This window comes from Notolepis coatsorum (genome assembly GCF_963971535.1).
Source record: "Notolepis coatsorum genome assembly, chromosome: 7".
Taxonomy (NCBI): Eukaryota; Metazoa; Chordata; class Actinopteri; order Aulopiformes; family Paralepididae; genus Notolepis; species Notolepis coatsorum.
The window spans coordinates 119,745,972-119,773,229 of NC_140171.1; the positions used below are offsets into that span (position 1 = coordinate 119,745,972).

The 27,258-nt window shown below is 42.4% G+C and overlaps 1 protein-coding gene across 3 annotated transcripts; it reads right to left on the reverse strand.

The window, feature by feature from the left end:
- Positions 1–835: 835 nt before the first annotated feature.
- Positions 836–26,415, reverse strand: pkd2 (polycystic kidney disease 2). 3 transcript variants are annotated; one of them, XM_084319224.1, is made up of 16 exons: positions 25,443–26,415; positions 24,836–24,949; positions 22,868–23,001; positions 20,147–20,397; positions 19,257–19,481; positions 18,313–18,541; positions 17,109–17,279; positions 16,290–16,471; positions 15,602–15,722; positions 14,529–14,627; positions 13,341–13,462; positions 12,566–12,683; positions 6,757–6,917; positions 4,758–4,905; positions 3,387–3,488; positions 836–2,116 (listed from the first exon to the last, which is right to left on the reverse strand). In XM_084319224.1, exons 1-16 carry the CDS (start codon positions 25,918–25,920, stop codon positions 2,009–2,011), a joined length of 2,763 nt encoding a protein of 920 aa, XP_084175350.1. In that variant the 5' UTR covers positions 25,921–26,415; the 3' UTR covers positions 836–2,008. The 3 variants fall into 3 exon arrangements, with proteins under 3 accessions (XP_084175350.1, XP_084175351.1, XP_084175349.1); XM_084319225.1 differs by having other exon boundaries at positions 3,435–3,488; positions 6,757–6,920; XM_084319223.1 differs by having other exon boundaries at positions 6,757–6,920.
- Between the last annotated feature and the right edge of the window lie 843 nt (positions 26,416–27,258).

Consider the following 27,258-nt stretch of genomic DNA (forward strand, 5'->3'; position numbering starts at 1 on the left):
GTAAGACAAATGAGCATGAAGAACAAATATTCTCTACACATTACATTTATGTATTTGTGCTAACATTTTGGAAAAATACAACCATGTGAAATATCCATCCAGGGCTAAATATTCTCTAGGTTCATACATACAGTAGCACTCGCATCTTACTAGGGTTTCCCCTAAATAGCACTACCTTTATGTAAATGTTAACATTTATGTAGCCATCCAGCTTTATGTTAAACTCTAGATTCTCAGAATCCATCATTTGATTGGTCTTACGATTTAAGGTCACAATTAAATCTGACTATTGAACTCATTGTTTTCAATTTCACTTCAGGACCTTATTCATTAGAATTTATTCTATGGACCCCATTTTACATTAGCAGGGACCTTACACAGGGGTCATGACCCCAAGGTCGGGTTTAATCCCATTCATCTGGCTTGATCCTCTATTATATCTGCACTGCATCCCACCATCAAATCCAGTCTTCACTACCTGACTGCACCTCGTCAGTCACATCTACTGCCTTTAGTCAGGCCTGAAATGCTGGAATTAGGTTATGCAATGATTTCAATCACAGCAAATACTCAACTTGTTAAGTATCGGGCCAATATATGAGTAGAGATCCATCACTGGTACAGAAAAACACAGGGGGACTAAAATTATTTAAATATAATAGTTTTCTCCGTTACATGCTTCCACTGCACTTGTAGGCTATGTATGGAAAATGCAGAAAATCTATTCACGGAGGTTTGATTTCCGACACGTCACATGTGTCTTTCAAACACCCCCGCAGTAATGTTCTTATTACATAATGTGTACCATTTAATTGATCGAAAAAGTGGCTAGAAATTCAGTTTAATGTTGGAATAGACAAACAAGCATAACATACTTTATTGGTCACAACTTCGATATACAAAATAAGACTACAAAACATTACAAGGCATAATAGGCCTACACACGATCCAAAAGATACTGTATATATATATAAGCATGGGTTGCCCATGAAAACTAGATGCACTCCAAATCGAAGTTTGTTTCAAGTTACAATATGTATCATAGGTTGATAAGGAATTTACTTGTAAGTTAAACTGATGTGCAGAAGGTGATTAAATATGACAGGATATGTCACACTTGTACCTACTTATATTAAAATTACAAATAAAGAAAGCAGCAAAATGAACATTCAAAGCGAGGCAATGTTCGGTGACGTGCCAACATGTGACACTAGGATCAAAGGCCACAGAGAGCGTGTGTTTCAGGAAAAGACATACTTGAAAGATATTTTACGTGTATTTCTTTCTAACATAAATGAACAAATAGCTCAGAGGGCCATTTGCCTCGAATACGGTCCCTTTTAAAGCCCTAACACTTTGATTGGTACCCTTCATCAGAACCTTAATTATATACTTCATTTTGTTTTTCAAACACTACAATCATATTGCATTTTCATTGTAAGCTTTATATGAAATGTACCATCTTGTGAAAGTGACCCTAGAGTATAGTTGTACACCATGTGTCTGCTGGGTTGAACCTTAACTCTCAACAATTTCAGTGCATTTTAGTATTTGAGGTGTTGTGCACTTGACTTCATCATCGTGGTCGTCTAGAGATTGAACATACAGTAAATACTTGTAAATAGTATAGTATGTACTGTAAATATTATAGTAAATACTATACCACCAGGGGTAGCATGAATTGTGTTGTGTTGGGACACGATTTCCCCACAGCCAGCAACTAAAATAACATGCGAACAAAACCTTAAATCATCCCTTTTTAGAGTTTTTCCATGAGAGTACTTTGAGTACCATAGGGAAATTTCCAATAAAGCTTATAGTTTTTTTTTTGTATCCCTGCATCGATAAAGGATTTTTCTTTGTGCCTAAGATTCTTTTTCAGACTGCCAATCTCTACCATGGACTTCCTTTTAAGTAAGCTGGACAGTCACTTTATTTAATCCTTCCAATAAAGCTTTTGGTCCTCAGAGAATGTTCTTCGTGGAAACACCGGGAGGGGCCGGAGTCTTCACACGTGGCCACTCCCATTTGTGCCAGTATCAAGGCCATCAGTGGACAGAGAGGAAGATGGACGTGGGCGGGGGCCAATAGGAGTGGCTGGTGGCTGATGACTCACCTGCAGAGTTGGGAAACGTTACTTTCAAAAATGTGATCCGTTACAGATGATTTCCTGTATCAAATTATAATCAATAGGGCGGCTGGGTGGCGCAGCGGACATTGCGCTCGTCACCAACGCACGAGACACCGGTATCGAATGCGGCTGTCAGCGTTGCCTCCGGCTTGGGCCGGCCGTCATACTAACTCAATTGGCAGAGTTAGCGGGTGGGAAGTCGATGGGTGGTAATCTGGACGTTGTGGACAGCGACTCCTACAGGTCGGTTGGGGCACCTGCACAGCAGAGACAGGAAAATGGCGGGGGAAGTGTGAGCCTCCTACACGTTACTCCTCGCCAATGAGAGTCCGCGCTGGCAGGTGAAAAGATGCAACTGGCTGCCTACACATGTATCGGAGGGGACATGCGATGAGCTTCTATCCTCCCTACAACCGGCCAGTGGGGGGCACATGCGAGCAACGTTCAAGACAGGGGAGGGGAGAATTGGCATGGCTAAATTGGGATGGGAGAAAAATTGAAAAAAAAAAGAAAAAGTGGATAAAAAAAAAATTTATAATCAATACACATACCATTGGAATACTCAAATTCAGTAATCGGAGTACTTTTATGAGACCAAATGGATCTAGAATCTTAAATTGTCTTAATTTATTGCTTGTACAGTGTTAAACCATAAGAGTTGGGTTTAAAACCGTGGGGTGGAAAGGGTGTTGGGTAGCGTGATGAAGGTGGGGAAATCAATAGAGGCCTTGCAACGGAACATTTGTATAGTGCTCCGACTTCCAACATGGCTGCCTGTAACATAGCAACTTTGTACATGGCAATGCAAGAGACAACGGTTGCTACGTGCAAAACAATGGTTGCTTCTGTTTTAGCCTGGTATCGGCCAGATATCTGATACCAGTACTGGTATCAGTGCATACCTAGGAGTTGCACTCGTATCTGTCCAAAAGTGGGCAATTTGCTTTTCAGCTTTAAACACAAGGCAAAAGACTTAGGAATAAATAATGAAAAACGCATGTTAAATTTTAACAAAAAAGGCAGTGAATGCAAGAATCCAATGTATTGGTTGAGGTACACAATATTGACCTTTTATGCAATTCAACAAGATGATCATTATCACAGGAATGATATACTGTATACAATAAACGAATAGATATTTATTATCTTGCTTAGGGCCCCAAAAAGGTAAGTCTCCGTTATTGCATTGCATTGTTGCATCAATTTTGCAGTCATATTTCCATGGTTTCCATTACTCTCCCCCAGCCCTGCTGACCTGTGAGACAGTGTCATCAGACTCCCAGCGCTCCAGCTCCTCCCTCACCAGCCTCTCCATCTGGTCCCGGTGGGCCTCCGTGTCCCGGCCCTGCCTCTCATCCTGATGGAGGAGGAGAGAGAGACATGGAGGTGGAGAGAGACACACAGGTGGAGAGAGAGACACAGGTGGAGAGACAAGGAGGTGGAGAGAGACATGGAGGAGGAGAGAGAGACACAGAGGAGGAGAGACATGGAGGAGGAGGAGAGAGACACAGGTGGAGAGAGACAAGGAGGTGGAGGGAGAGACAGAGGTGGAGAGAGACAGAGGTGGAGAGAGACATGGGAGGAGGGAGAGACAGGAGGAGAGACATGGAGGTGGAGGGAGAGACAGGAGGAGAGACATGGAGGTGGAGGGAGAGACAGGAGGAGAGACATGGAGGTGGAGGGAGAGACAGGAGAGACATGGAGGTGGAGGGAGAGACATGGAGGTGGAGGGAGAGAGGAGGAGAGAGACACAGAGGTGGAGAGACATGTAGGTGGAGGGAGAGACAGGAGGAGAGAGACATGGAGGTGGAGGGAGAGAGGAGGAGAGAGACACAGAGGTGGAGAGACATGGAGGTGGAGGGAGAGACAGGAGGAGAGAGACATGGAGGTGGAGGGAGAGACAGAGGTGGAGAGAGACATGGAGGTTGAGGGAGAGACAGGAGGAGAGAGACAGAGGTGGAGAGAGACATGGAGGAGGAGGAGAGAGACATGGAGGTGGAGGGAGACAGAGGTGGAGAGAGACATGGAGGTGGAGGGAGAGAGACATGGAGGTGGAGGGAGACAGGAGGAGAGAGACATGGAGGTGGAGGGAGAGACAGAGGTGGATAGAGAGACAGGAGGAGAGAGACAGAGGTGGAGAGAGACATGGAGGTGGAGAGAGACATGGAGGTGGAGAGAGACAGGAGGAGAGAGACAGAGGTGGAGAGAGACATGGAGGTGGAGAGAGACACAATGTATTGGTTGAGGTACACAATATTGAACTTGTATGCAATTCAACAACATGATCATTATCACATTATATACTGTATACTATACAATAGATATACTTCTGTGGGGGAGGGGGGGGGGCACAAAAAGGATATATAAAAATATTTTTTCCAACAACATGCAGTGTCATTGTTGCCTTAATAACAACATCAACATGAGCAACTACATAGAACCACATAAATGGAATGTGAGTGATGTTCAATAGATCAATATCTACGAGACAGTTGAACTACCTCTCTTTTCCTCAATTCAGGAAGGCAATGGCGATGAGTTCCCCCCCCCCCCCCCCACACACAACTTCCGCCCCAAAAGCTGTCCGTTGCCATCAGTCCATGTCTGTGTGTCCGGTTGGTCTCACCTCCAGCACTCCGTCCAGCAGTCTTCCCAGCACGTCTCTCCTCTTCAGCTTGGCTCTCTCCATGGTCTCCAGCTTCACGATCACCGCATCGATCTTGGACACTATGCTGCCGATGGAGTGTTCCATCCTGTCCACGCGGCGCACCAGCCTGCAAGAGTAGGAGCCGAGATATCCATTTTAACCCTTTCACTACCACACTACCAAAGTGTTAACCCTTTCACTGCAACAATACAGAAGGTTAACCCTTTCACGGTCACACGACAAAGGGTTAACCCTTTGACAACCACATTACAGAAGGTTAACCTTTCACTACCACAGGCGGTCAGGTGGCGTAGCGGAGATTGCGTTCGTCACCAACGCCGGAGATGCTGGGTTCGCGTGTTCGAATCCAGCTCCCGGCGTTGTCACCAGCTTGGCTGGCCGTTCACACTAATACAATTGGCAGTATTGGAGGGTGGGAAAGCTGGCGGGTGGGTCCTGGGCGTTGTGGACAGCGACCCCTACAGTTCGGTCGGGGCGCCTGCTCAGCGAGGGTAGGATCTGGAGGGAGGTAGTGCGGCCTCCCACACGTTACACTCTCCCAGTGAGAATCTGCGCGGCCAGGCTGGCTGCCGGCAGGCTGCACATGCGTCGGAGGAAAGCATGCCTCTCGGACCAACAGTAGGGGAAAGTGCGCAACAACCAAGAAGGGTGGGATGGGAGAAAAATCGGAAAAAGGAGGGGGGAAAAGATATATAAAAAATAAAATAAAATCAAAAAAATACATTGGCGATCACATTAGGTCATTGGTTTAATAAGTAAATCAACCGTACGTCACAAACAAGCCAAGTGGGAGGAGGGGAAAGACCATATTGATTTTTAGGTTTTTTATTTTAATCGAAAATGTATATGATTACCTTAGTTTACATGATACATGTTGTGAGCAAGTGTCATGACCCTATAGACCATGAGAATCAAACCCCAATGTATATATAAAAAAAAGAAGAAAAAAACACACATGGGGGTCAAACTACAAATTAGGTAATTTTCTTAATTCCTGAAAGGTTGAACCTATTGAAGATGTAAAAAATAAATAAAGTTTTGGCCTGACAGCAGCAATATGAGACAATATAAGGGCTTGCAAAGATTAAAGGCGAATGCCGCCCATTTTAAGTGATGTCAGTATCCCAGGGGGGGGGGGGGGGGGGGCTGTACATGAGCACATTGTGTTATTAATACCAATCTTTATTTCATATTTTACCTGTATTATCTACCTCATCTTTATCTACCCATTTTTATTCTTATTTCTATTTACCCTGCCTGTACCTCCCCTCCAGGGCCCTGTGCTATTATGACACCTGAATTTCCCCCAAAGTATTGATACATGACCGTAGATCATAATAAGTGGAGGGTTGACATACATAATATGAGTTATAGATATGATGTAAGAGTGGTGCATGTTCATGAATACTGACTGTGACCGTCCCGGGAAGAACGTGTTGGCATTCCCCTGCTGTTAGGTAATGACCTGTCTGGGTTATTCAATGGCTGACAAACATTCTAGTCTAATTAACCTTCTACTGGTAGGTTAACATTCGTTCATGTGATTGATTTGACATGTACATTACAGTCTGTGGTGTAGTGGGCTTGAGGGCTTGAGTAGGGTATACTGTGTACCTGCCATTCTACAGTATATGGTATTGATGAGTGATTGAGTGATGTATTCTCCCATATTCCAGCGTATACCTTTGTTTATTTTGTGTTACTATTTCTTCCAAATGGACTGCACATTGCTTCCCTTTTCATTTTTATTAGTTTTATTTTCCTGTTGTTACTATACATAAAAAGAGAAGCTATATAAAAGGCAAGATATGAATATATATGTAAAGTGTCCTTGAGTCTGAGAAAGGTGCTTCTCTCTAAATCAAATGTATTATTATTTATACATTTGGCCACACTATAATACTACCCCCTTACAGTGCATAAAAAAAAAAAAAAAAAAAAAGCAAAAAACACATACACTTGGAACTCCTCATAGGACACGCCCCCTGAGCTGCTGCCACGGCGACGGGAGCTGTGGCCACTATCCTCGTCGTCGTCCTCCTCCGAGTCGTCCTGAGTACGAGGGAAGCTCCTCCCACTGGCGGATCTGGTTAGCGAATTACGTTCCAGGTCCAAGTCCTCCTGGCGTGTGGGCACAAACACACTGAGCATCTGCGTGTGTTTATGTGTGTGCGTGCGTGTGTAGTACAGTATATGCAGTGCATGTGTTTATGTATGAGTGTGTGTAGTACAGTATATGCAGTGTGTTTATGAGTGTGTGTGTAGTACAGTATATGCAGTGTGTTTATGTATGAGTGTGTAGTACAGTATATGCAGTGTTTATGAGTGTGTGTGTGTGTGAGTGTGTAGTACAGTATATGCAGTGTGTTTATGAGTGTGTGTGTGTGTGTGTGTGTGTGTGTAGTACAGTATATATGCAGTGTGTTCTGTGTTTTTGCATTTACATATTCCTTAAATGGCATGCCCATTTTCAGTGGTGGAAGAAGTACACAATTCCTTTACTTAAGTAAAAAGTTAAATACCCAGATAAATAAGTACTCTGGTAAAAGGAAAAGTCTTCCATTCAAATTCGACTTACCGTAAGTTAAAGTAGAGAAGTATGTGCTCTTGAATGTACTTAGGTATCTAAAGTAAAAGTATGCATTCTACATGACGTTTGTGTATCCCAGTGCTTGGGAGCATTCAATCCTCGATCCATTGACCTCTATGGGTTATGTTAACGTAGTGTGTGGTCCAGTTATGCTGCTCTGATTAAAGGTTATGTTAAAGTGGTGTGTGATCCAGTTATGCTGCTCTGATTAAAGGTTATGTTAAAGTGGTATGTGGTCCAGTTATGCTGCTCTGATTAAAGGTTATGTTAAAGTAGTGTGTGGTCCAGTTATGCTGCTTTGATTAAAGGTTATGTTAAAGTGGTATGTGGTCCAGTTATGCTGCTCTGATTACATCATCTTGAAGTTGACAGGCTTCAAATGTGAAAGTATATCATCTTCATACATATTTGCCATGTTTTCTATGCAAAATCGTTTTCTTCAAAGTAACTACTAACAGATGGGTTCAGATACATGTAGTGGAGTAAAAAGTACAATATTTCCATTGAAATGTAGTAGAGTAAAAGCATAAAATTCCCTCAAATTAAAATACTCACATGAAGTACAAGTAGCTCAAAATTGTACTCAAGTAAAAATACATTACTTTCCACCACTGGAAGGAAGGCATAGGAGTGTGTTGATTTTCAGCTCCTGAGTAGTATATCTTATTATTAGGGTTGTCTCTCTTCCAGTGAGGTCCAACAGGCACTGTGAGCCAGTGGCATTCTGCAGGCAGAGACTTTCTGTGAGCACCAGCTACCAAATCCAGGCCTACCACACAGAGACCTTGACCTGTTAAGATGCTCATAAACACATAGCTATAAGTTCAAGTTCTTTAATAGTTGTCATACAGAAGTACAGAATACTTTCATACAAAATGCTTCTTACTGTTACGCTCCAGAGACTGTGCTAGACAAGATAGTATCAAATAACATAATATAGCATGTAATTTAGAAGAAGAAAAATGAGGTCACAGTGTTCGGTATAGACATATGTACAATGTTCTGAGTTACCATATAATATACAATACTATGCAGTGTACTAATGTACAGTACTATCTAGTGCAAAGCAGAAATGGGATGAGGTACAATTTTAGGTACAATTTACAGTAAGGTGTACGAGTTGTAGTGCAATCCTTCATCAATAAATATAAAGTGTGGGGAGTGGGTGCTACAGTGTGTTTGTTTAAAGTGGGTGTGTGCTATAAAGTGTGTGGAGTGGGTGCTACAGTGTGTTTGTTTAAAGTGAGTGTGTGCGTGTGGATGTGTGTGCTATGTGCGTTTGGTGGTTGTTGTTGTGTAGTGTTCATTCATTGTTCGTTTAGCAGCCTGATGGCCTGGGGATAGAAGCTTCTTCTGAGTCTTTCTGTGCTCGCCTTGAGACTCCGGTATCGCTTGCCTGACCGCAGCAGTTCAAAGAGGCAGTTGTTCGGGTGACTGGAGTCTTTAATGATTCTCTTAGCCTTGCCCATGCAACGCTTGTTGTAAATGTTCTGGAGGGTGGGGAGCCCCCCTCCAATTGTGCGTTCGGCTGAACGTGTCACTCTTTGTAGTCTGCTTCGGTCTTGTGCAGTGCTATTCCCAAACCAGGAGGTGATGTTGCCGGTCAAGATGCTCTCTATAAATATGTATTTGCAGCTATAAACATGTGCTGCTAATACATATCCAGCTCATACTTGGTCCTTTCCACCACTGCCCATTTTAATGTGTGTTAAAGGAACCTGCCAACATTATGGAACAACATTAGTCCGACAAGAAAATGAACCAATTTCCTCTCTGTGCCTTCAGAAGAAAGCTATCTGGCTGCAAGCTAGCCTAGCTTAGCACAAATGAATGGAAGCAGATACAGACCACTAACCTAGCTTAAAACCCCGGGAGGCCTATATTCTAATACCAACGCAGTTGTGCGTTTTGCTAATCTGATTGGCCACTGACGTTTCTGGTCATGTGCACCAATCGTGTGACGGCAAGTTCTTTCGACGGTTAAGCTTAGGCACTCTTTCGAAGTTGGTTAAGGTTAGAGTTTGTCTTAGAGCATGGCGATAGAACGCCAGGTAATTTGCAGGCTGTTCAACGCGGAAATGGGCAAAGACACAGCTAGTCACGCGATTGGGCGCACATGTCACATGACCAGAAACGTCAGTGGCCAATCAGATTCGCAAATCGCACAACTGCGTTGGTATTCACATAGACGTCCCCGGGAGAGGTGTTTTTGGCCAACAGCTAGGCTAGCAATGCTAGGAGCAATATATTAATAGTCCGTACATTTTCCTATAACTCCAACAAAGACTGAAGAGACAAGAGCAGCTGGAAATACGTGGCGACGCCGTCCCCTCAGTCACCACATCCATCCTGTGAACAGACACAACCTAGCAATGCTAGCATCTCCTTTATCCATGGTAGGGCACCCCCCTCAAACTGAACAGTGACATCTCCTTAGCAAATGATCTCAATTCCTTCTATGCGAGGTTTGAGGCTGTGAATAACAACACCAGCCTACAAACCACGGCAATGGGGGGGGGGGGGGGGGTCTGCTGATGGAGACTCAGTGTTCAGGGTAACAGAGCATGAGGTGAGACGGATCTTTAAAAAAGTGAATATCAGGAAGGCAGCAGGACCGGACGGCATCCCCGGCCGCGTCCTAAAAGTCTGCGCCGACCAACTGGCCCCGGTATTCACTGACATCTTCAACCTGTCCTTGGAACAGGCTGTCATCCCCACCTGTCTGAAGAAGTCCACCATCATCCCTGTACCCAAAAAATCTACGCCCGCTTGCCTCAACGACTACCGCCCTGTAGCCCTCACCTCCATAGCCATGAAGTGCTTTGAGAAGCTAGTGAAGGGCTACATCTGTTCCTCCCTCCCCATCAACCTGGACCCTCTGCAATTTGCATATCGCCCCAACAGGTCCACGGAGGACGCCATAGCCCATGTGCTGCACACAGCAGCATCACACCTGGACAAGAGGCAGGGGAACTATGTGAGAATGCTGTTCATCGACTACAGCTCAGCATTCAATACCATAGTCCCCTCCAAACTCATAGCCAAGCTCAGGGACCTGGGCTTGAACTATGACCTCTGCCAGTGGGTCTTGGACTTCCTGACGGGCAGACCCCAGGTGGTAAGAGCCGGCAACTGCACCTCCTCATCCATCACGCTCAACATAGGGGCCCCCCAGGGCTGTGTTCTGAGCCCCCTCCTCTACTCCCTGTACACACATGACTGCGTAGCACAGCGGAACAACAACACCATCATCAAATTTGCTGATGACACAGTAGTGGTGGGCCTGATCTCTGCCAACGACGAAAGGGCCTACCTGGAAGAGGTAGAGAACCTGTCACAGTGGTGTCAGGAGAACTGCCTCTCCCTGAACGTCAGCAAAACAAAAGAGATGATTGTGGACTTCAGGAGGTCGGGGGTCAAGGACTACAGCCCCCTCAGCATCGACGGGGCACCGGTTGAGAGAGTGAACAGTTTCAAGTACCTCGGAGCCCACATATCCGAGGACTTGACATGGACCACACACATTGACAGTGTTGTGAAGAAGGCACGACAACGCCTCTACTTCCTCAGGCGCCTAAGGAAGTTCCAAGTCAGTCAGAAGATCCTTAGGAACTTCTACTCATGTACAATAGAGAGCATCCTGACCGGCAACATCACCTCCTGGTTTGGGAATAGCACTGCACAAGACCGTAGCAGACTACAAAGAGTGACACGTTCAGCCGAACGCACAATTGGAGGGGGGCTTCCCACCCTCCAGAACATTTACAACAAGCGGTGCAAGGGGAAGGCTAAGAGAATTATTAAGGACTCGAGCCACCCGAACAACTGCCTCTTTGAACTGCTGCGGTCAGGCAAGCGATACCGGAGTCTTAAGGCGAGCACAGAAAGACTCAGAAGAAGCTTCTATCCCCAGGCCATCAGGCTGCTAAACGAACAATAATCACTATGCAACAACCATCAAATGCACACAGCACACACACCCACACGCACACACTCACTCAAACAAACAACACACTGCAGCACCCACTCTCCACACTTTAGATCACACAAACACACTTACACTTTATATTTATTGATAAAGGATTTGCACTACAACTCGTACACCTACTGTGAATTGTACCTAAATTGCACCTCGTCCCATTTCTCCATTTCTGCCTTGCACTATATAGTATTGTATATTAGTACACTGCACAGTATTGTATATTGTATGGTAACTACGTCTATTCTGCATCGAACATTGTACATATGTCTAAACTGAACACTGTGACCTCATTTTTTTTACTTCTAATTTTACTATGTTATTTTATTTCATACTTATCTTGTCTTGCACAGTCTCTGGAGCGCAACAGTAAGAAGCATTTTGTATAAAAGTATTCTGTACTTCTGTATGACAACTATTAAAGAAACTTGAAACTTGAGGTTCCAGTGGTGGAAAGTAACTAAGTATTTTTACAATTTCGAGATTATGTACTTTCAAAATCTGAAGCCGGTCAACTTCAAGAGGACATAATCGGAGCAGAATAACTGGACCATGTACCACATTAACATTAACCTTTAGACTGCAGTGGATAGAGGTTTTAACGCTCCCAAGCATTGAAATACACAAACGTCATGTAGAATGCACACTTTTACTTTAGATACTTAAGTACATTCAATTGCAAATACTCATCTACTTTTACTTAAGTAGAATTTGAAGGAGGACTTTTACTTTTACCAGAGTACTCATTTATCTGGGTATTTCTACTTTTACTTAAGTAAAGGAACGGTGTCCTTCTTCCACCACTGGTAGGTTGCTTGAAGCCTTTTTACAACGCATCGTTGTTTCCGGGTTCCCGTTTTGCGCTCTGATTGGCCAGGCCAGGTCATGTGACATGAGCGCCAATCGTGGGACGGCAAGTTTCTACACTGGTTAAGCTTAGGCACTTTTCGAAGTTGGTTAAGGTTAGAGTTTGTCTTAGAGCATGGCGATAGAACGGCAGGTAGTTTGCAGGCTGTTTGACGCGGAAATGGGCAAAACACGCTATTGGGCGCACATGTCACATGACCTGGCCAATCAGAGCGCCGGAAACGCGGATGAGTTTGTAAAAAGGCTACACGCGGACCGGCAGATGTTTGGCATGCTACGCAGGAGAGCCCCAGGTTGGAGTGGAGGTGCGTCACACCGGTCATCACTCACTCTCTCCTTCTCCAAGTCGTCCCTCAGCTGCTGGTGCTCGTGTTCGGTCAGCTCCTGGTCCCCGTCGTGGTCGTACTTGGCGAAGATGGCCTCGATCTCTGCATCGGTGTGACCCTTTCTGAACACGGAGACATTCACACGGAGCACTTTAACATGAGCCGATACGAATGCACTTCTGAAGAATCCAGAATGAATCAAGAATCATCATCATCATTTCAGAAGCCCGTTGCACGGCTGGTGTCAATTCATTTTAAATTCAATCAGTTAAAGTTTGCCTATACCACAGGCTTCATTACCCATACTGTATGAACGTTGAACTCTGTTGCCTATACTCAATGTATACCTACTGCTTTCACTGTCTATACAGTAACTGCCCTACACTGTAATCATAACTACCTACCTCATACTATAGTCTACCCATATAACTCTGTATGATAGCATGTACAATAGTGCTGTATATACTGTATACTATACACTGCATCTTACCTACTCTTACTAGTTACGCTGCTGGCCAGTATGACTTACCATAGTGTCATTATACCTGTATCACTGTACATATTAATACTACAACTCTGTATTAATAATAATATACACCTGATACACCTGATAGCATTATACCCAGTTTAATCACCTGTACATTGTATATTACTATTCCACTTTACCACAAACCTATTTTCATTCATACATATGAATGAATTATACATAATGACATTAGATTTTTATCTAATATAATCTAAGACAGTAGTCCGTTGTTTTCACATGAGGCTCTGGTCACCCTTTAAGATCCTGGCGTAGTTCATCAAAGTTGAGCTTTCCACCAGCCTGGCGCAGGCTGTCTGAGATGTCGTCCACCGCAGTCTTCTTCAGCCGCAGCTTCATCAAGGCCTTGTTACAACCCTGGGAGAGGAAGGGGAGTACTTTTTTTTTTAATTATTGAAAACCTTTATTTATCCCCGAAGGGAGATTCAGGTGTCCATCACAGCATCAACAGCAATTTAATACAATACATACAATTAATATGCGTTAAAAACAAAGACGGACATAATACGTAGAGCTAAAAAAGAGGTAGAATAGAGCTAGAATTAGAGCTAGAAAGTGGTGATGGGGAAAAAAATAGTCTATTCAGGTTGTTGTTATAGTCCACATATCAGATCCTCATGTCTTCAGATGTTCTCACCCAACGAATTGAGGGGAATTGCTTTAAAATTTAACTGCTTGACCTTAAAAAAGGGAAATACCACTGAAATCTACTTTTTGGCTGATATTCTACAAAGGTAAACATAAAAAAATATACTGTATATACAGTATATATATATATCAAGTCAAGAGTTTTATTTGTCACGGCATACAAGCATACAGTGAAATGCGGGGTGTCTTGCCCGCAACGATTGTGCAATAATACAATAATAAGAATCCAATAGGATGTGCATTTGTGCAATAAATTAATACAAGTAATAAGAATAAGACATAACAGGTATATGTACATGAAGTTTACAAAAAGCATGGTAAGACATGCTAGGTCCTGCGATACACTGTTAGCTACGGATGAGGCACTGGGTCTTATGTACACTACTATACAATGCTATATTATACAATCTACAGTTATACTATGTGTCCTTATGCTAGCTTGCTATCCATCTGTTTACTATACAAGAACCACTCCCGTTCTTGTATATTTAAATATATATAATAATAAAACAATTTCTAAAAGAAAAACATTTGTTTTTCTGTTGTTTTAGATGAATGATTCAGGAAAATTTTCATTAAATTGTTTTTCAAACATCTCAGTCAATGCAACTCGATGACATCGTAGGGTTGCATTTCTTTTCATTTTAAGAATGTGGACCTCAAGCATGGGAAATGTATGGAGATGTCTACTTTTGCAGAATAAACATCCAGTGGAATTTATACAATATATACATTACAAACATATGGGCTGTCTTTTGGATGTTCAGTTCAATACCTTCTTAATGAGGTCAGTCATCTCCATCTCAGAGCGCTGTTGGGACATGTCTGCCTTCACCTCAGAGTATGTATCATTGATGATGGCCAGGAACATGTTCTGTGTAGGAAAGTTAAGGAAAGGAAAGGAAAAATAAATCACAGCGTTAGAACAACACCCGTCAAAATCTCTCCTCCCTCCATCAGTTAACATAATAATGGTTGTTGACGTTCAAAGCAACTGTATTTATTAAACTGGCTACTGCTAGGATCCACAAAGCCATGGACTCCAGCTACTATAAAGATATGGGATGAGACAGACCAGAAATCTCTTAAATGTTATATAATATGAACTTGAAGAGTTGTTGCCAGGGAAGAGGTGGGTAAATAACATTTTGTAGTACATGTAATATCTTATTGTTGTGATTATACATCCAAATAAAAATGTATAGAAAAAATATAACATGGCTGGGCTGAGTTGAAAATCTGAAGTTTAGCTTTACTGTACTGTGAATTTCCTCTCTTGCAGCATTTGGCTGAGGGCAGCCTCTCATGTAAAACACAAGTCTCTGTCTTAACTCCACATTACCTTTTGGTAAACAAGATGTACGTCACAGTGTAAATATACATTACTGTTCAGCTATGCTGCTACATTCTCCTGGAACCTATTACAAGAAGATTTGAAGCTACACAGTAAATTTCGCAGAGTAAATTTTACTCAAACTGAGTAAAAGTTTTCACAGAGTAAATTTTACTCAAACCGAGTACATTTTACTGTGTAGATTCCCTCATTAGAATTGATCATTTTAAAGAAAGAATTAGACACCGCCTTGCCATGAAGTGCACATGTTTTTAATGTAGTATTTTTCATTGAAATGTGACATTTTCTAAACTTTAGTATTTGTATGATTTACTATCTTGTTTTGTTTTTTATGTTAGTTTTATATGATAATGATCTGTATGCTGCCTTCTTAACCAGGGCCCACTTGAAAAAGAGATGGAAATCTCAACGTGATTACCCTTCTTAAATAAAGGAGAGAAATGTAAAGGTCACAGGCTCAATCCATGTATTAGGAGACTTATTTAAGGACTCACGATGAGAATGAAGAAGATGAAGAAGACGAAGGTGGTGTAGTAGATGGGTCCCAAGACCGGGCTGGCCTCCTCTATCTCGGAGAACTCAAAGTCTCCCAGGACAATACGGAATTGGGTGAAACTACATGGGAAGAGGACCAGCAGCAAAGTGTTTCATTAACCCTTTCAATACCACACTACCAAAGGGTTAACCCTTTCACGACAACAATACAGAATGTTAACCCTTTCACTACCACACTACAGACGGTTATGAGCGAAAACAGGAAGAGAAAAACCGCAAAATGAATTGAAGTCTATGAGAAAACTGAGCTTTTCTTTTGTACACAGTTTACCAAAATCACTCCTAATCATTCATTTCTGAACGAATCTTTATGAAATTTGGACATGTACTACATAAGACTTCAGGCTATGGATCTTTAAGCCAATGCGAATTTCTGGGGAAATAGGTACTACTTCTGGACTACTAACTACTACAGAAAAACTTGAGTAACAAGTTTTTCTATAACTCAAGTTCAGACATGTGGTATAAGTATAAAGTATAGTATTTGGGTTTGCAAAAAAGTATGCAGTCCTCAAATGAAAACTAAAATGGACAATTTTGGGGGTGCCTGTTAAAGGTATGATTCAATAAGGGAGATATATTTTGAACATTTAGGATCCGTCCTTTTTTTTTTTTAAGTGTACTTGCATGCTGGCTTGGAAAGTGCTGAAGTCGTTGACTTGGGTTCCAAACACCAAGTAGGCCAGCTGAGCGTAGGCGAGGAAAATGATGAAGAACATGATGGCAAAGCCCACCAGGTCCTTGGCGCAGCGAGACATCGTGTTGGACAACTGGTTCATCGTCTTGTTGAAGTTGATGAACTTAAAAAGCTGACGGCACAGATCATTAGTGTTAAGAGGTTTCGACCACTAATATACACACCCCCCCCCCTCTCTCTGCCCCCCCCCCCCCCCCCCCCCGGACTACACTTGAGAAACACTGTTGCTGCTGATAAAAACTGTATTGCACATTGCATTTTACCCACTGCTAAAACATTGCACATTGCTTATTGTACATCACACATTTTTTCTAGTTGGAACTGTAAAGCCATTTTGTTATTTAAATTTGATAGTGTAATATCTACATCCTGTTATCTGCACTGCATACTTTTAGAACTGTATATAGTCATATTTTATCTTGTTTTATTCTTACTCTATGCTAATTCTATTTTATTTATATTATTGGATGCTGCTATGGTTGAGGAAACACAACACATTTTATTTCACTTTTTTTGCTGTAAGGTACTGAATGGTACTAGGTACAACTGGTTTTAAATAGTATGCCCTGTACAAATGGAATGAAGTATAGAAAATCTTGAAGTTAGAACATTTACTTCTGTTAGAAGATTTGTCTAATGTGTTTTTTACATGTGTAAATGGGTCGCTCATGAAAAAGAGATATGTCATGTTTTACCTGTATAAATAAAAGGACAAATAACATAAAATCAAATCTGGACAAGGGTCTTACCTTGACCCAGGAGAAGAAGACTATGACGGCGGCCATGTTGTTGAACTGAACCTGGAGGTTGGCCAGAGGCTCAAAGCTGGGGTGCGCACTGTGGTTCTCCAGGAGGCCTTTGAGACAGCTGCTCACCAGCGATGTTCTAGTGATGTTCATGATGATAGCAACAACGCTCAACTAAAAACAAGAGAGGGGGGGACAAAATCATCAAAGCGAAGCAGGCTATTCTCTGTCCTTGCTCCATAGTCAGGACAGCTGAAATCCGGCCAATTTTCTGCTGTTGACTAAAAACACACCTCTTTTTTTTCCTCCACTTTTCTCCTCTTTTTTCTATTTTTCTCCCATCCCAATTACCCGCTGTGCCAATTCTCCCCTCCCCTGTCTTGAACGTTGCTCGCATATGCCCCCCACTGGCCGGTTGTAGGGAGGATAGAAGCCTTGCATCACGTGTCCCCTCCGATACACGAGGAGGCAGCCTGTCGCATCTTTTCACCTGCCAGCGCGGACTCTCATTGGCGAGGTGTAACGTGTGGGAGGCTCACACTACCCCCGCTATTTCCTGTCTCTGCTGTGCAGGCGTCCCCAACCGACCTGTAGGAGTCGCTGGCCACAACGTCCAGATTACCACCCATCGACTTCCACCCGCTAACTCTGCCAATTGAGTCAGTATGACGGCCGGCCCAAGCTGGAGGCAACGCCGACAGCTGGAGTCGAACCCGGTGTCTCTTGCGTTGGTGACGAGCGCAATGTCCGCTGCGCCACCCAGCCACCTTAAAAACACACCTCTTCAATCAATATCTGAAATAAAAAATTAAAAACGAACCTTGCTATACTTATACTACTACCCATCATGCTAATATGTCTATACTACTATGCACTCAGAGTGTAACACTCAAGTTCAACACTATTTGACGAACAATGCCACTGACCCTTAGCTGCCAGAGATGTATACATCTCCTGCTGGCTTGTTCACAATTTGTAAGTGGCTTTGGATAAAAGCGTGAGCTAAATGACTAAATGCAAATGTAAAAAGTTACCAAGAATGACAAATGGCATCACATTTGTTCCTGGTAAAGAGTATGAGCAACTGTACATGTATCTGACAGGTTTCACTACGGGGCTGTGATAGAAATCCCCGAACAACCAAACGATGCTATTTGGATTGAATAGTTGCCGTCCTGCCCTACAACAGCCTTAGTACAGTATGTACCCCAACGATGAAGACGTCCAGACAGTTCCACAGGCTCTTGAAGTAGCGCAGGCGATGGATGTGGATCTCCAGCACCTCCTCCACCACATAGTACAGGATGAAGAGGCAGAAGGCCACCTCGCACAACCCCACGAAGTAGTCCCAGCCGGACACGTAGCGAATCAAACGCACCGTCTGAAACTGCCAAGAGGTCACGACCCCGCCAGTGGCTGGAAACTCCACCAGCAACCTGAGGCACATAGAGAGGCATAGTGGGGGTTTTATTCCAAAAACATATAGTATACTCATTTTGGATAACACATTGAATCTTACATTTAGTCATTTAGCAGATGTATACATCTCTGGCAGCTAAGGGTCAGTGGCATTGTTCGTCAAATAGTGTTGAACTTGATTGTTGCACTCTTGAGTGCATAGTAGTACGTAGACATATTAGCATGATAGGTAGTAGTATAAGTATAGTAGCAAGGTACATAATAGTACAGGTTTGTTTTCTTTTTATTTCAGATATTGTTTGAAGAGGTGTGTTTTTAGTCACAAGGCCCGGGTTTCAGCTGTCCTGACTGTGGTGGGAAGTTCATTCCACCATTGTGGAGTGAGGACTGAGAATACGTCTTGTGTTCATCGCTTAATATTTCTTACATGCAAATGATTAAATCCTCTAAAATGTAGCTACCCAAGTGATACGTTTACAAATAATAATAATAAAATCCTACATTCACACAGGTGTTTTAAATGATTATGGCCACTTTTACAAGACTGTTTTATTTCATATGTTTTCTATATTTTACATTACCCATTTCATGTATGCAAAATAATTTCAATGGAGTCGCAAGACTAATCAGAGAGACAGCTAAGTTTAAATATAATGTTACCGAATGATGGTGATGGAAGATCACTTGTAAAAATGTCATTCCTATGATCACTTGTAAAAATGTCATTCCTACCTGGCAATGCAGAAGAGGTTGATGTTGCTGTTGTAGACGGAGAAGTCGAAGAAGACCGCTCTGGTGCCTCTGTCCAGCCACAGGTGGTCTTTGAGATACCGCAGCTGGATGGCAGACTCCTCTCTGGTGCGGGACAGGTCCTGGTAGTAGCCCCCTCCACCGTATTTTGATACCTGACCCCAATAACCACTTCCATTCAGTCTGCCTTCCGTAGCATGAACCCACCTGATAAGACATCAAGGAGAAACAATTAGATCATTGATAATATAATGAATATTGTATAGACTGTAGGAAACATGTGCTTGAATGATGACCCTTAAAGGGGCACTTTACTGAAAAACAATGCAGATTTATTTTGCACATAATCCCACACACATTCAAAGACTTTTGCACACATTAATTTAGTTTGACAGTTATTGGAAGTAAATTAGTTTGAATATGGCCACCAGTGATCTGGGACATTGAATCCTTGTGTTAATTACACCTCAATGAAATGATAAGGTGGCACTTCCTATAAGTACACATCATTTCATTGAGTTGTAATTAACACACACAAGGATTCAATGTCTCCGATGACATCTGTGGTGGCCATATTCAAACTCATTTACTCTCAATAACTGTCAAACTAAATGAACGTGTGCAAACCTGTTTTGAGTTTTGGGCTGTGTGTGATAATTTCCCAAAATGTTGGCGTGTTCTTTTAACAGAAAGTGCCAATATAGACACTTTTATTTACTGACTGATGACTGACAAGATTAAAAACCAATGCTGAGGTATCCCTTTGAGTTTGCTCTCTGACTTACAAGAGAGGATAGAACATTTCTGTGTTGGTCATTCATGAAATTGACAATTATTTCCACTATCTAACACTATGGTTGAACTGGACATACGCAGTTCCTTTCTTGGGGCCAAAGGGGGCAGTGTCCTCGTTGCTGGCGGTGTAGACGTTGTAGCAGTCCTGAACCTCGTCTCTCAGGTCTTCGTGCACGGAGCAGGAGTCGTTGTGAACTTTGACCTGCCGGAGGCGTGGCACGCCCAGTAGGAGGTTCTCGTAGTAGATGAAGCTCTGGTTCTCTGGAAGGCTCTTGTTGTTGTACCAAACCTCCCAATACATGCCGTTGAGGAAAGGCCCCTCTGTGAACTGCAAGGTCAGGACATTTTGTGTTAAGCATACATGAAAGAAGCCGTGGTGGAAGAAGTACACCGTTCTTTTACTTAAGTAAAAGTAAAAGTCCCCCATTCAAATTCTACTTAAGTAAAAGTAGAGAAGTATTTGCTATTGGATGTACTTAAAGGGGAACTATCTTATAAATGGCCTTTTTGAGTGTTTAGCATTGTTTCCTAGCTATGTGAACTTATATTAATATGATCCATGTCTCAAAATTCTCATATTGGCGCATTCTTCCAATTCTCCTCTCACAATATTCACCCTCACTGAACTGAGTCATTTGAAAATGTGCGCGATTTGTGATGTCAGAGAGACACCGCTGCATGTTAATGTTCAGGCGCCGGCGCCGCTAGGTACACTTTAGGAGCCCAGGCTCAAAACGGCTCGAGATCTTGAGGTAGAAAAATGCTGTTTTTGAGGACTTGATTAGAAATACAAAACAATGAATAAAAAAAATATATATATTACAGAGGTGTTCCATAGACTCACAGGAATTGTGTAAAAGTGCCCAAATAGTGAAAGAAATAGTAAAATAGTTCCCCTTTAAGTATCTAAAGTAAAAGCACACATTCTACATGACGTTTGTGTATTTATTGACCGCTATAGGTTATGTTAAAGTGGTATGTGTGGTCCAGTTATGCTGCTCTGATTACGTCATCTTGAAGTTGACAGGCTTCAAATGTGAAAGTATATCATCTTAATCTTATAATCCTTTTTTATGTTGCATGCATTATGTTTTCTATGCTAAATCCTTTTCTTCAAAGTAACTAGTAACCGGTGGGTTCAGAATTTTCAGATAAATGTGGAGTAAAAGTATAAAGTTCCCTAAAATGAAAATACTCACATAAAGTACAAGTAGCTTGAAATTATACTTAAGTACAGAACTTGCGTAAAAATACTTAGTTACTTTCCACCATTGGAAAGAAGGCATAGGAGTGTGTTGATTATCAGCTCCTGAGTAGTATATCTTATTATTAGGGTTGTCTCTCTTCCAGTGAGGTCCAACAGGCACTGTGAGCCAGTGGCATTCTGCAGGCAGAGACTTTCTGTGAGCACCAGCTACCAAATCCAGGCCTACCACACTGAGGCCTTGACCTGTTAAGATGCTCATAAACACATAGCTATAAAATATGTATTTGCAGCTATAAACACGTGCTGCTAATACATATTCAGCTCATACTTGGTCCTTTGAAGGAGGTGCAACACTGAAGGTAGATAGAAAGTAAATGACGACAAGAAAAAGAACTCGCCAACATTTTGGGAAATTAGCTTATCGTCTTCTCCCGTTTCCTCGCTGTGCGTTCAGTAGAAAGCTATCTGGCTCATAAGGAGGACACGGGTGTTGCGCTGTAAAATGTGAAACTTGTTAGTTCTTCACAGTAATCATTCAATCCATGCGTTCGCTAAACACGCTGTTCTGCTTCCCATTGGTTGAAAAGACAACAATAGACCACTATGTGCTGCAGTTATCACTGCTATGTTTACACCTCCTGCTCGGTTTCAGATAGAAATTCAAGCCAGCTTTTTGCTCTCCAGAGCCACAGTTGAGTGTGTTGGAGCCAGATTGGTGCCTTTTCTACCTGATTAAGGTCTAAGGACTGAAACGTTGTACTTTAAATAAAGTCTATTGCGAGTAAAAGGACAGTGTGTGAGAGTTCTGTTCTCTTGCTTATGGACATTTTCTCCTACGCACCTGTCTAGAAGGCTACATTCACACTGCCAACTTTAGTGGTCAATTCTGATTTATTTATTTATTTTTAATTGTGGCCAATATCAGATTCCAGTGTGAACTGGTCACGCTCCTGAATTGACCCACATATGCAAATGAACAATATGTGATGATGGACATAAACATGGAGACACTGAAATCACAGTTTATGGTTTAATTTATAAATTCGATGCAGTGGAGGCCGGCTAATTAAAACAAATCAGACCTGTATCTGATTTAGGACCACATATGAAAGTGGCCCAAATCAGAATTGAAAAGATCAGATTCCATGTGATTTGGGCTGTTCACACTGTGAACACTCAACAGATCTGAGTCACTATGAGCAAAAATTATCGAATCTAATCTAATCGAATCTCGTGCAAGCCTTCACTAATCTGAGATGAACGTTTGAAAGCTTTCACTGCCACATGACAAAGGGTTAACACTTTCACTACCACATTACCAAAGGGTTAACCCTTTCACTGCGACAATACAGAAGGTTAACCCTTTCATTGCAACACACAACAAAGGGTTAACCCTTTCACTACCACTACAGGCGGCTAACCCTTTCACTACCACAATACAGAAGGTTAACCCTTTCACTACCACACTACAGATGGTTAACCTTCTGTAGTGTGGTAGTGAAAGGGTTAGCCTTCTGTAGTGTGGTAGTGAAAGGGTTAGCCTTCTGTAGTGTGGTAGTGAAAGGGTGAAGAGCGGCTGAGTTGAAGTTACCCTCCAGAAGTCGTCCATGGTCGAGAGGCCTCTGAAGGTGGACGCGTCACCAGGAGCCAGCGGCGTGTCCAGGAACAGCTGGGACATGACTTTGGTGTAGTAGTACATGTTGGAACTCACCATCCCATAGGTCACTGCATATACACATCATATACAAAATATATCAGCATTGTCGAGTAGTTATTACAGTGTAACGATGCACATTATGTGTTGCAGTGAACAGTAGGATACTCACTGGGGGCAGTATGGTAATTATGCACGCTAGTGTAGCGACAACAATATCATATTTTATATTTTGAAAGAAAAGTCTGATTGAAAACTGGTTGGATATAACTGTGAAGGTGGCCCGGTAGAATTGACAACAAATGGACATAGTATATTTTATTATTAGGGTTGTCTCTCTTCCAGTGAGGTCCAACAGGCACTGTGAGCCAGTGGCATTCTGCAGGCAGAGACTTTCTGTGAGCACCAGCTACCAAATCCAGGCCTACCACACAGAGACCTTGACCTGTTAAGATGCTCATAAACCCATAGCTATAAATAATTAAATATGTGTATAAATATGTATTTGCAGCTATAAACACGTACTGCTAATACATATCCGGCTCATACTTGGTCCTTTGAAGGAGGTGCAATGCATGCTGAAGGAAAATGATTAAGAATTACATGAAACTTCCTGTTGCCCATCTGTCTGTTCGGTTCTCAAACGTTTTCATGTGAAGGACCCCCAAATTGACACGTAATAGTTCTGGGACCCCCATTTGATTTGACTCAGGGTCCCCTATCTTCCCTTAACTTAATATTGTCATTATGGAAGAGATGATTTTGTACATTGATTTTAACTGTAATTGTTGTATTACTCAATGTCAATATAAATACAATTGATCCATTATGGACTGTGAAATGTCCATCATTGATGAGTTTCCTCATAGGCTAAATGCAGACAGACTGTGGGCTGATAACAGTGGAGAGGGTAAAACCTATATGATCACAATAGTCATTCTTACTCTCATTTGGTTAAACTTAGTGAATAAAATATTAGTGGAATTAAACTATTACTCATTTTGCTGGGGGACCCCCTGGAACCCTCTCAAAGGGCCCACCGAGGTCCCCAGACCCCACGTTGAGAACCACTGCTGTAGCACACTGTATCCAGCATGGAACAAGTCTTCTTTTTACTTCTACCTCAACCTGACAAAAAAAATCCCTGAGCTAGACTGCAGGAAAACAGTTTCCTGATCCACCCAAAACCTCATTTTGGCACCAGACACAGCAGCGGAAAGAGGAGAGTGTGACTGGACCAATCGAATTCCAGATAGGTTACATATAGCCATGTGGGTGGACTACATCACACTTTGGGCAGGCAAACACTCAGCTGATATCAAGGAAGGGGCAAATGACTTTTTTCATCACTTGTATGCACCAAATCCAGTTCACTAAATACACTGCCGATATTGATTCCTAAACTTAAGGGACTACACCCAGAAAAAAAGATAACGCCGATTTATTCTGCCCATAATCTCACGCCACATCCAAAAGCTAGAAACTGTTTTGCACAATTTAATTTGTTTTTGAGTGAAAGAGTTTGAAATTATGTCACATATATTACAGGAAGTATTCATATATTACACATATCACATTTACAGGATATACTAAAATACAAGCCTTCAGATGGAAAACGAGTTCAAAGTTGTTTTTTGATACAACATAATTGCAAAATTACAATGATTTCCTACAGCGATGAATGGTATACATCACTCAAAACCCAACTCATGCAAAAACCTAGAAAGGACTTTTCATCTGAAAGATTATCATAAAATGTCTAATATTATTGTCTCGTCTAAACTCTAAATCCACTGAATTGATACCTATAGGCCTACTCCTTGTACATAAGCGATTCCCAAAGAGCATAAGCAAAACTGTCTGCATAGATGTAATGAGAAGCTTGCTAGTGATTAGTTTACTTACCGATGCAAAGGGTGATGAGGTATATGACGTATGTGAGCATCTCCCGCAGAATGTTCCTAAGGTACCGTTCTCTGCTGCTGTCGCTGTCCTCCATCAGATCCGTGCCCCACAGAACTGCGAAGAAACCAACCGTTCATGACTGCCATCAGCATCTACCCCAAAGCAACACACATTCTGCATATCGTATTATATGTCACAAATGTAACAGTACTAAATACCTGCATGTCATGCATGTCCCTATATGCCATACATGTCATGATGTCATGTATGTTGTTGTGTATGTCATAAATGTCACTGTGAATTGAAAATGGGGGACCCTGATGTAAACAAGACAAACGTCTTTCTCTGTGTATTGAGCCGTACTGTATTTAATTTGTACCCATTCTGCAATCTGTTAAATAAAGTTTTCATTCATTCATTCATTCATTCATTCATTCATTCAAGCTGGGCTGGGTGTACGAAATAGTAGGCTATTGACAAAGAATTACTTAAATATCAGACATATCTCACACACTCAAGACTAAACACACAATTTCCTCGGTAGACTATTAACAAGGGTGAATGAATGAATGAATGAATGAATAATGAAATAAAGACGGACACTAACTTCTGATTTTTTGGAGGATCTGTTTGACACAGGTGAGGTGCTCGTGTCTGTCCTGCTGTTGGGCGTCCAGCGGCGTGGTGGGATACAGCCCTCCTCCCCGGTGGATGCGCGTGCTGCTGCCCCCGCCGCCGGGGTAACCCAGGCCGCTACTGCCGGAGCTGCTGCTGCTGGAGGCCGTGGAGACTGACCTCCTGCCCGGACTCGCCGGAGGCCAGTCTGCTTCCATGATCTCGTCTTCGGGTTCGAACCCCGGGTTATCCCGACTCCAAGCTTGCCTCGAAGGAGGAGACGGGGTGCCTATCGGCCCTCCGAGACCCAAGTCTTGATGCTGGATGTTCTCCATCTCAATGCCTTCGCCTGCTGCTGAGTCCAATCTGTGCGGCAGAGACGACGCGCCTGCAGCCGCCGCGCCCGCCGCGGGGAACCTGCCAGCTTGGTTCTGCTGCGGCTGTTGTGATCTCACTCGGGTCGAGCTCATCGTCCAACGCACTAAATCCCCAGTCCAGTCCAGGACATCTATAAATCTTTGGCTTTAACAACTTTCTATAACTTTTGACAAGTGCTGTTTATAGCCTATTATTAGGCTATGCGCACATTACGGGAAAATCCACATGCCGAGGTTATATATCCTGCCAGGGGAACAACAACAACAAATCACGAGTTATAATTGATAGCAATGTAACGGTCAAAGTTGAGAATGTTAGGCTACATTGTTTCCACCCGCAACAAATTAGGAAAAACTTGTCTCAGAGAGAGAGAGAAAAGTCTCAAGCAGTCCAGAAAACTGTCTCAAGAACGACCGGGCGTTTGCCGCGTTGTCCTAAAACTATCCAAAATGTCAAATTAAATACTTCTAAATTGTTAATAGACTAGACACGTCAAGCTGATGACTGCACATAAATGCCTTGTTTATGTAAAAGAAAGAAAACACTTTCCTTGTCCCGGGACAGCCATCTTGTTCTGAGCTGTTCCCCCAAAACCTCAGTCTCATTTGCTGAAGAATCAGATTACATTAGAAGTCATGGCGTCACACAACCGCTGTGGCGACGGCACGCACCTCTGGAAAATGAATCTATATTCAAGTATGTATGGGGGAACAAAGGGTCCACGTTTAACACAGATGATTTGTGGACCTAACTTGTCTTTAGATGTAAGCAACATGTTAAAGATTGGCCAGGAGAACAACAGGCCTATAATGTTTGATGCTTTTCAGTGATTCTACTGGGTTGTTATTATTCACACAAAAATAGAAATGAAATGAGCACATTTTGGAATATTTACATTTACAGGAATATAGCCCACATGCGTTTGTAATGACCATGAATCGTATTCAATCGAAATAAAATATAGTGTAATGAAAAACAGTTGTCTCGACACTGACAGGCTGTTTCTTACATAACCCCCCCATGTTTGTGTCTTGGGGCTGTCATGGCAACAGGCCCTCCATGTGTATTTGATAGAGTCTGGACTGTCTGGCTTGAACACTTGAAAAGTTAGTGACATGTATTTAAGCAGATTCTTTTATTTAGCCTCTCTTTTCCATGAATCAAACATAATTTTGTCGCGCATTCATGTTACTGCTCATGTAAGATTTAAATGGGTAGCATGCATTTTGTCATAATATTTCAGCTTTTGACCACTTGGTGGTGCTCGATATCCAAGTTTGATAGTGCTAACACACATACAACAACTAGACTTTTTATGGCAGTGTATACTGCATGGGTAATGTTTGGCACCAAAACTGCTATTAGTTAGGGGTTAGATTCCCGTTTGGTCCACACACTCTAAAGATGTCCTCACTGAAGGCACTTTGGAT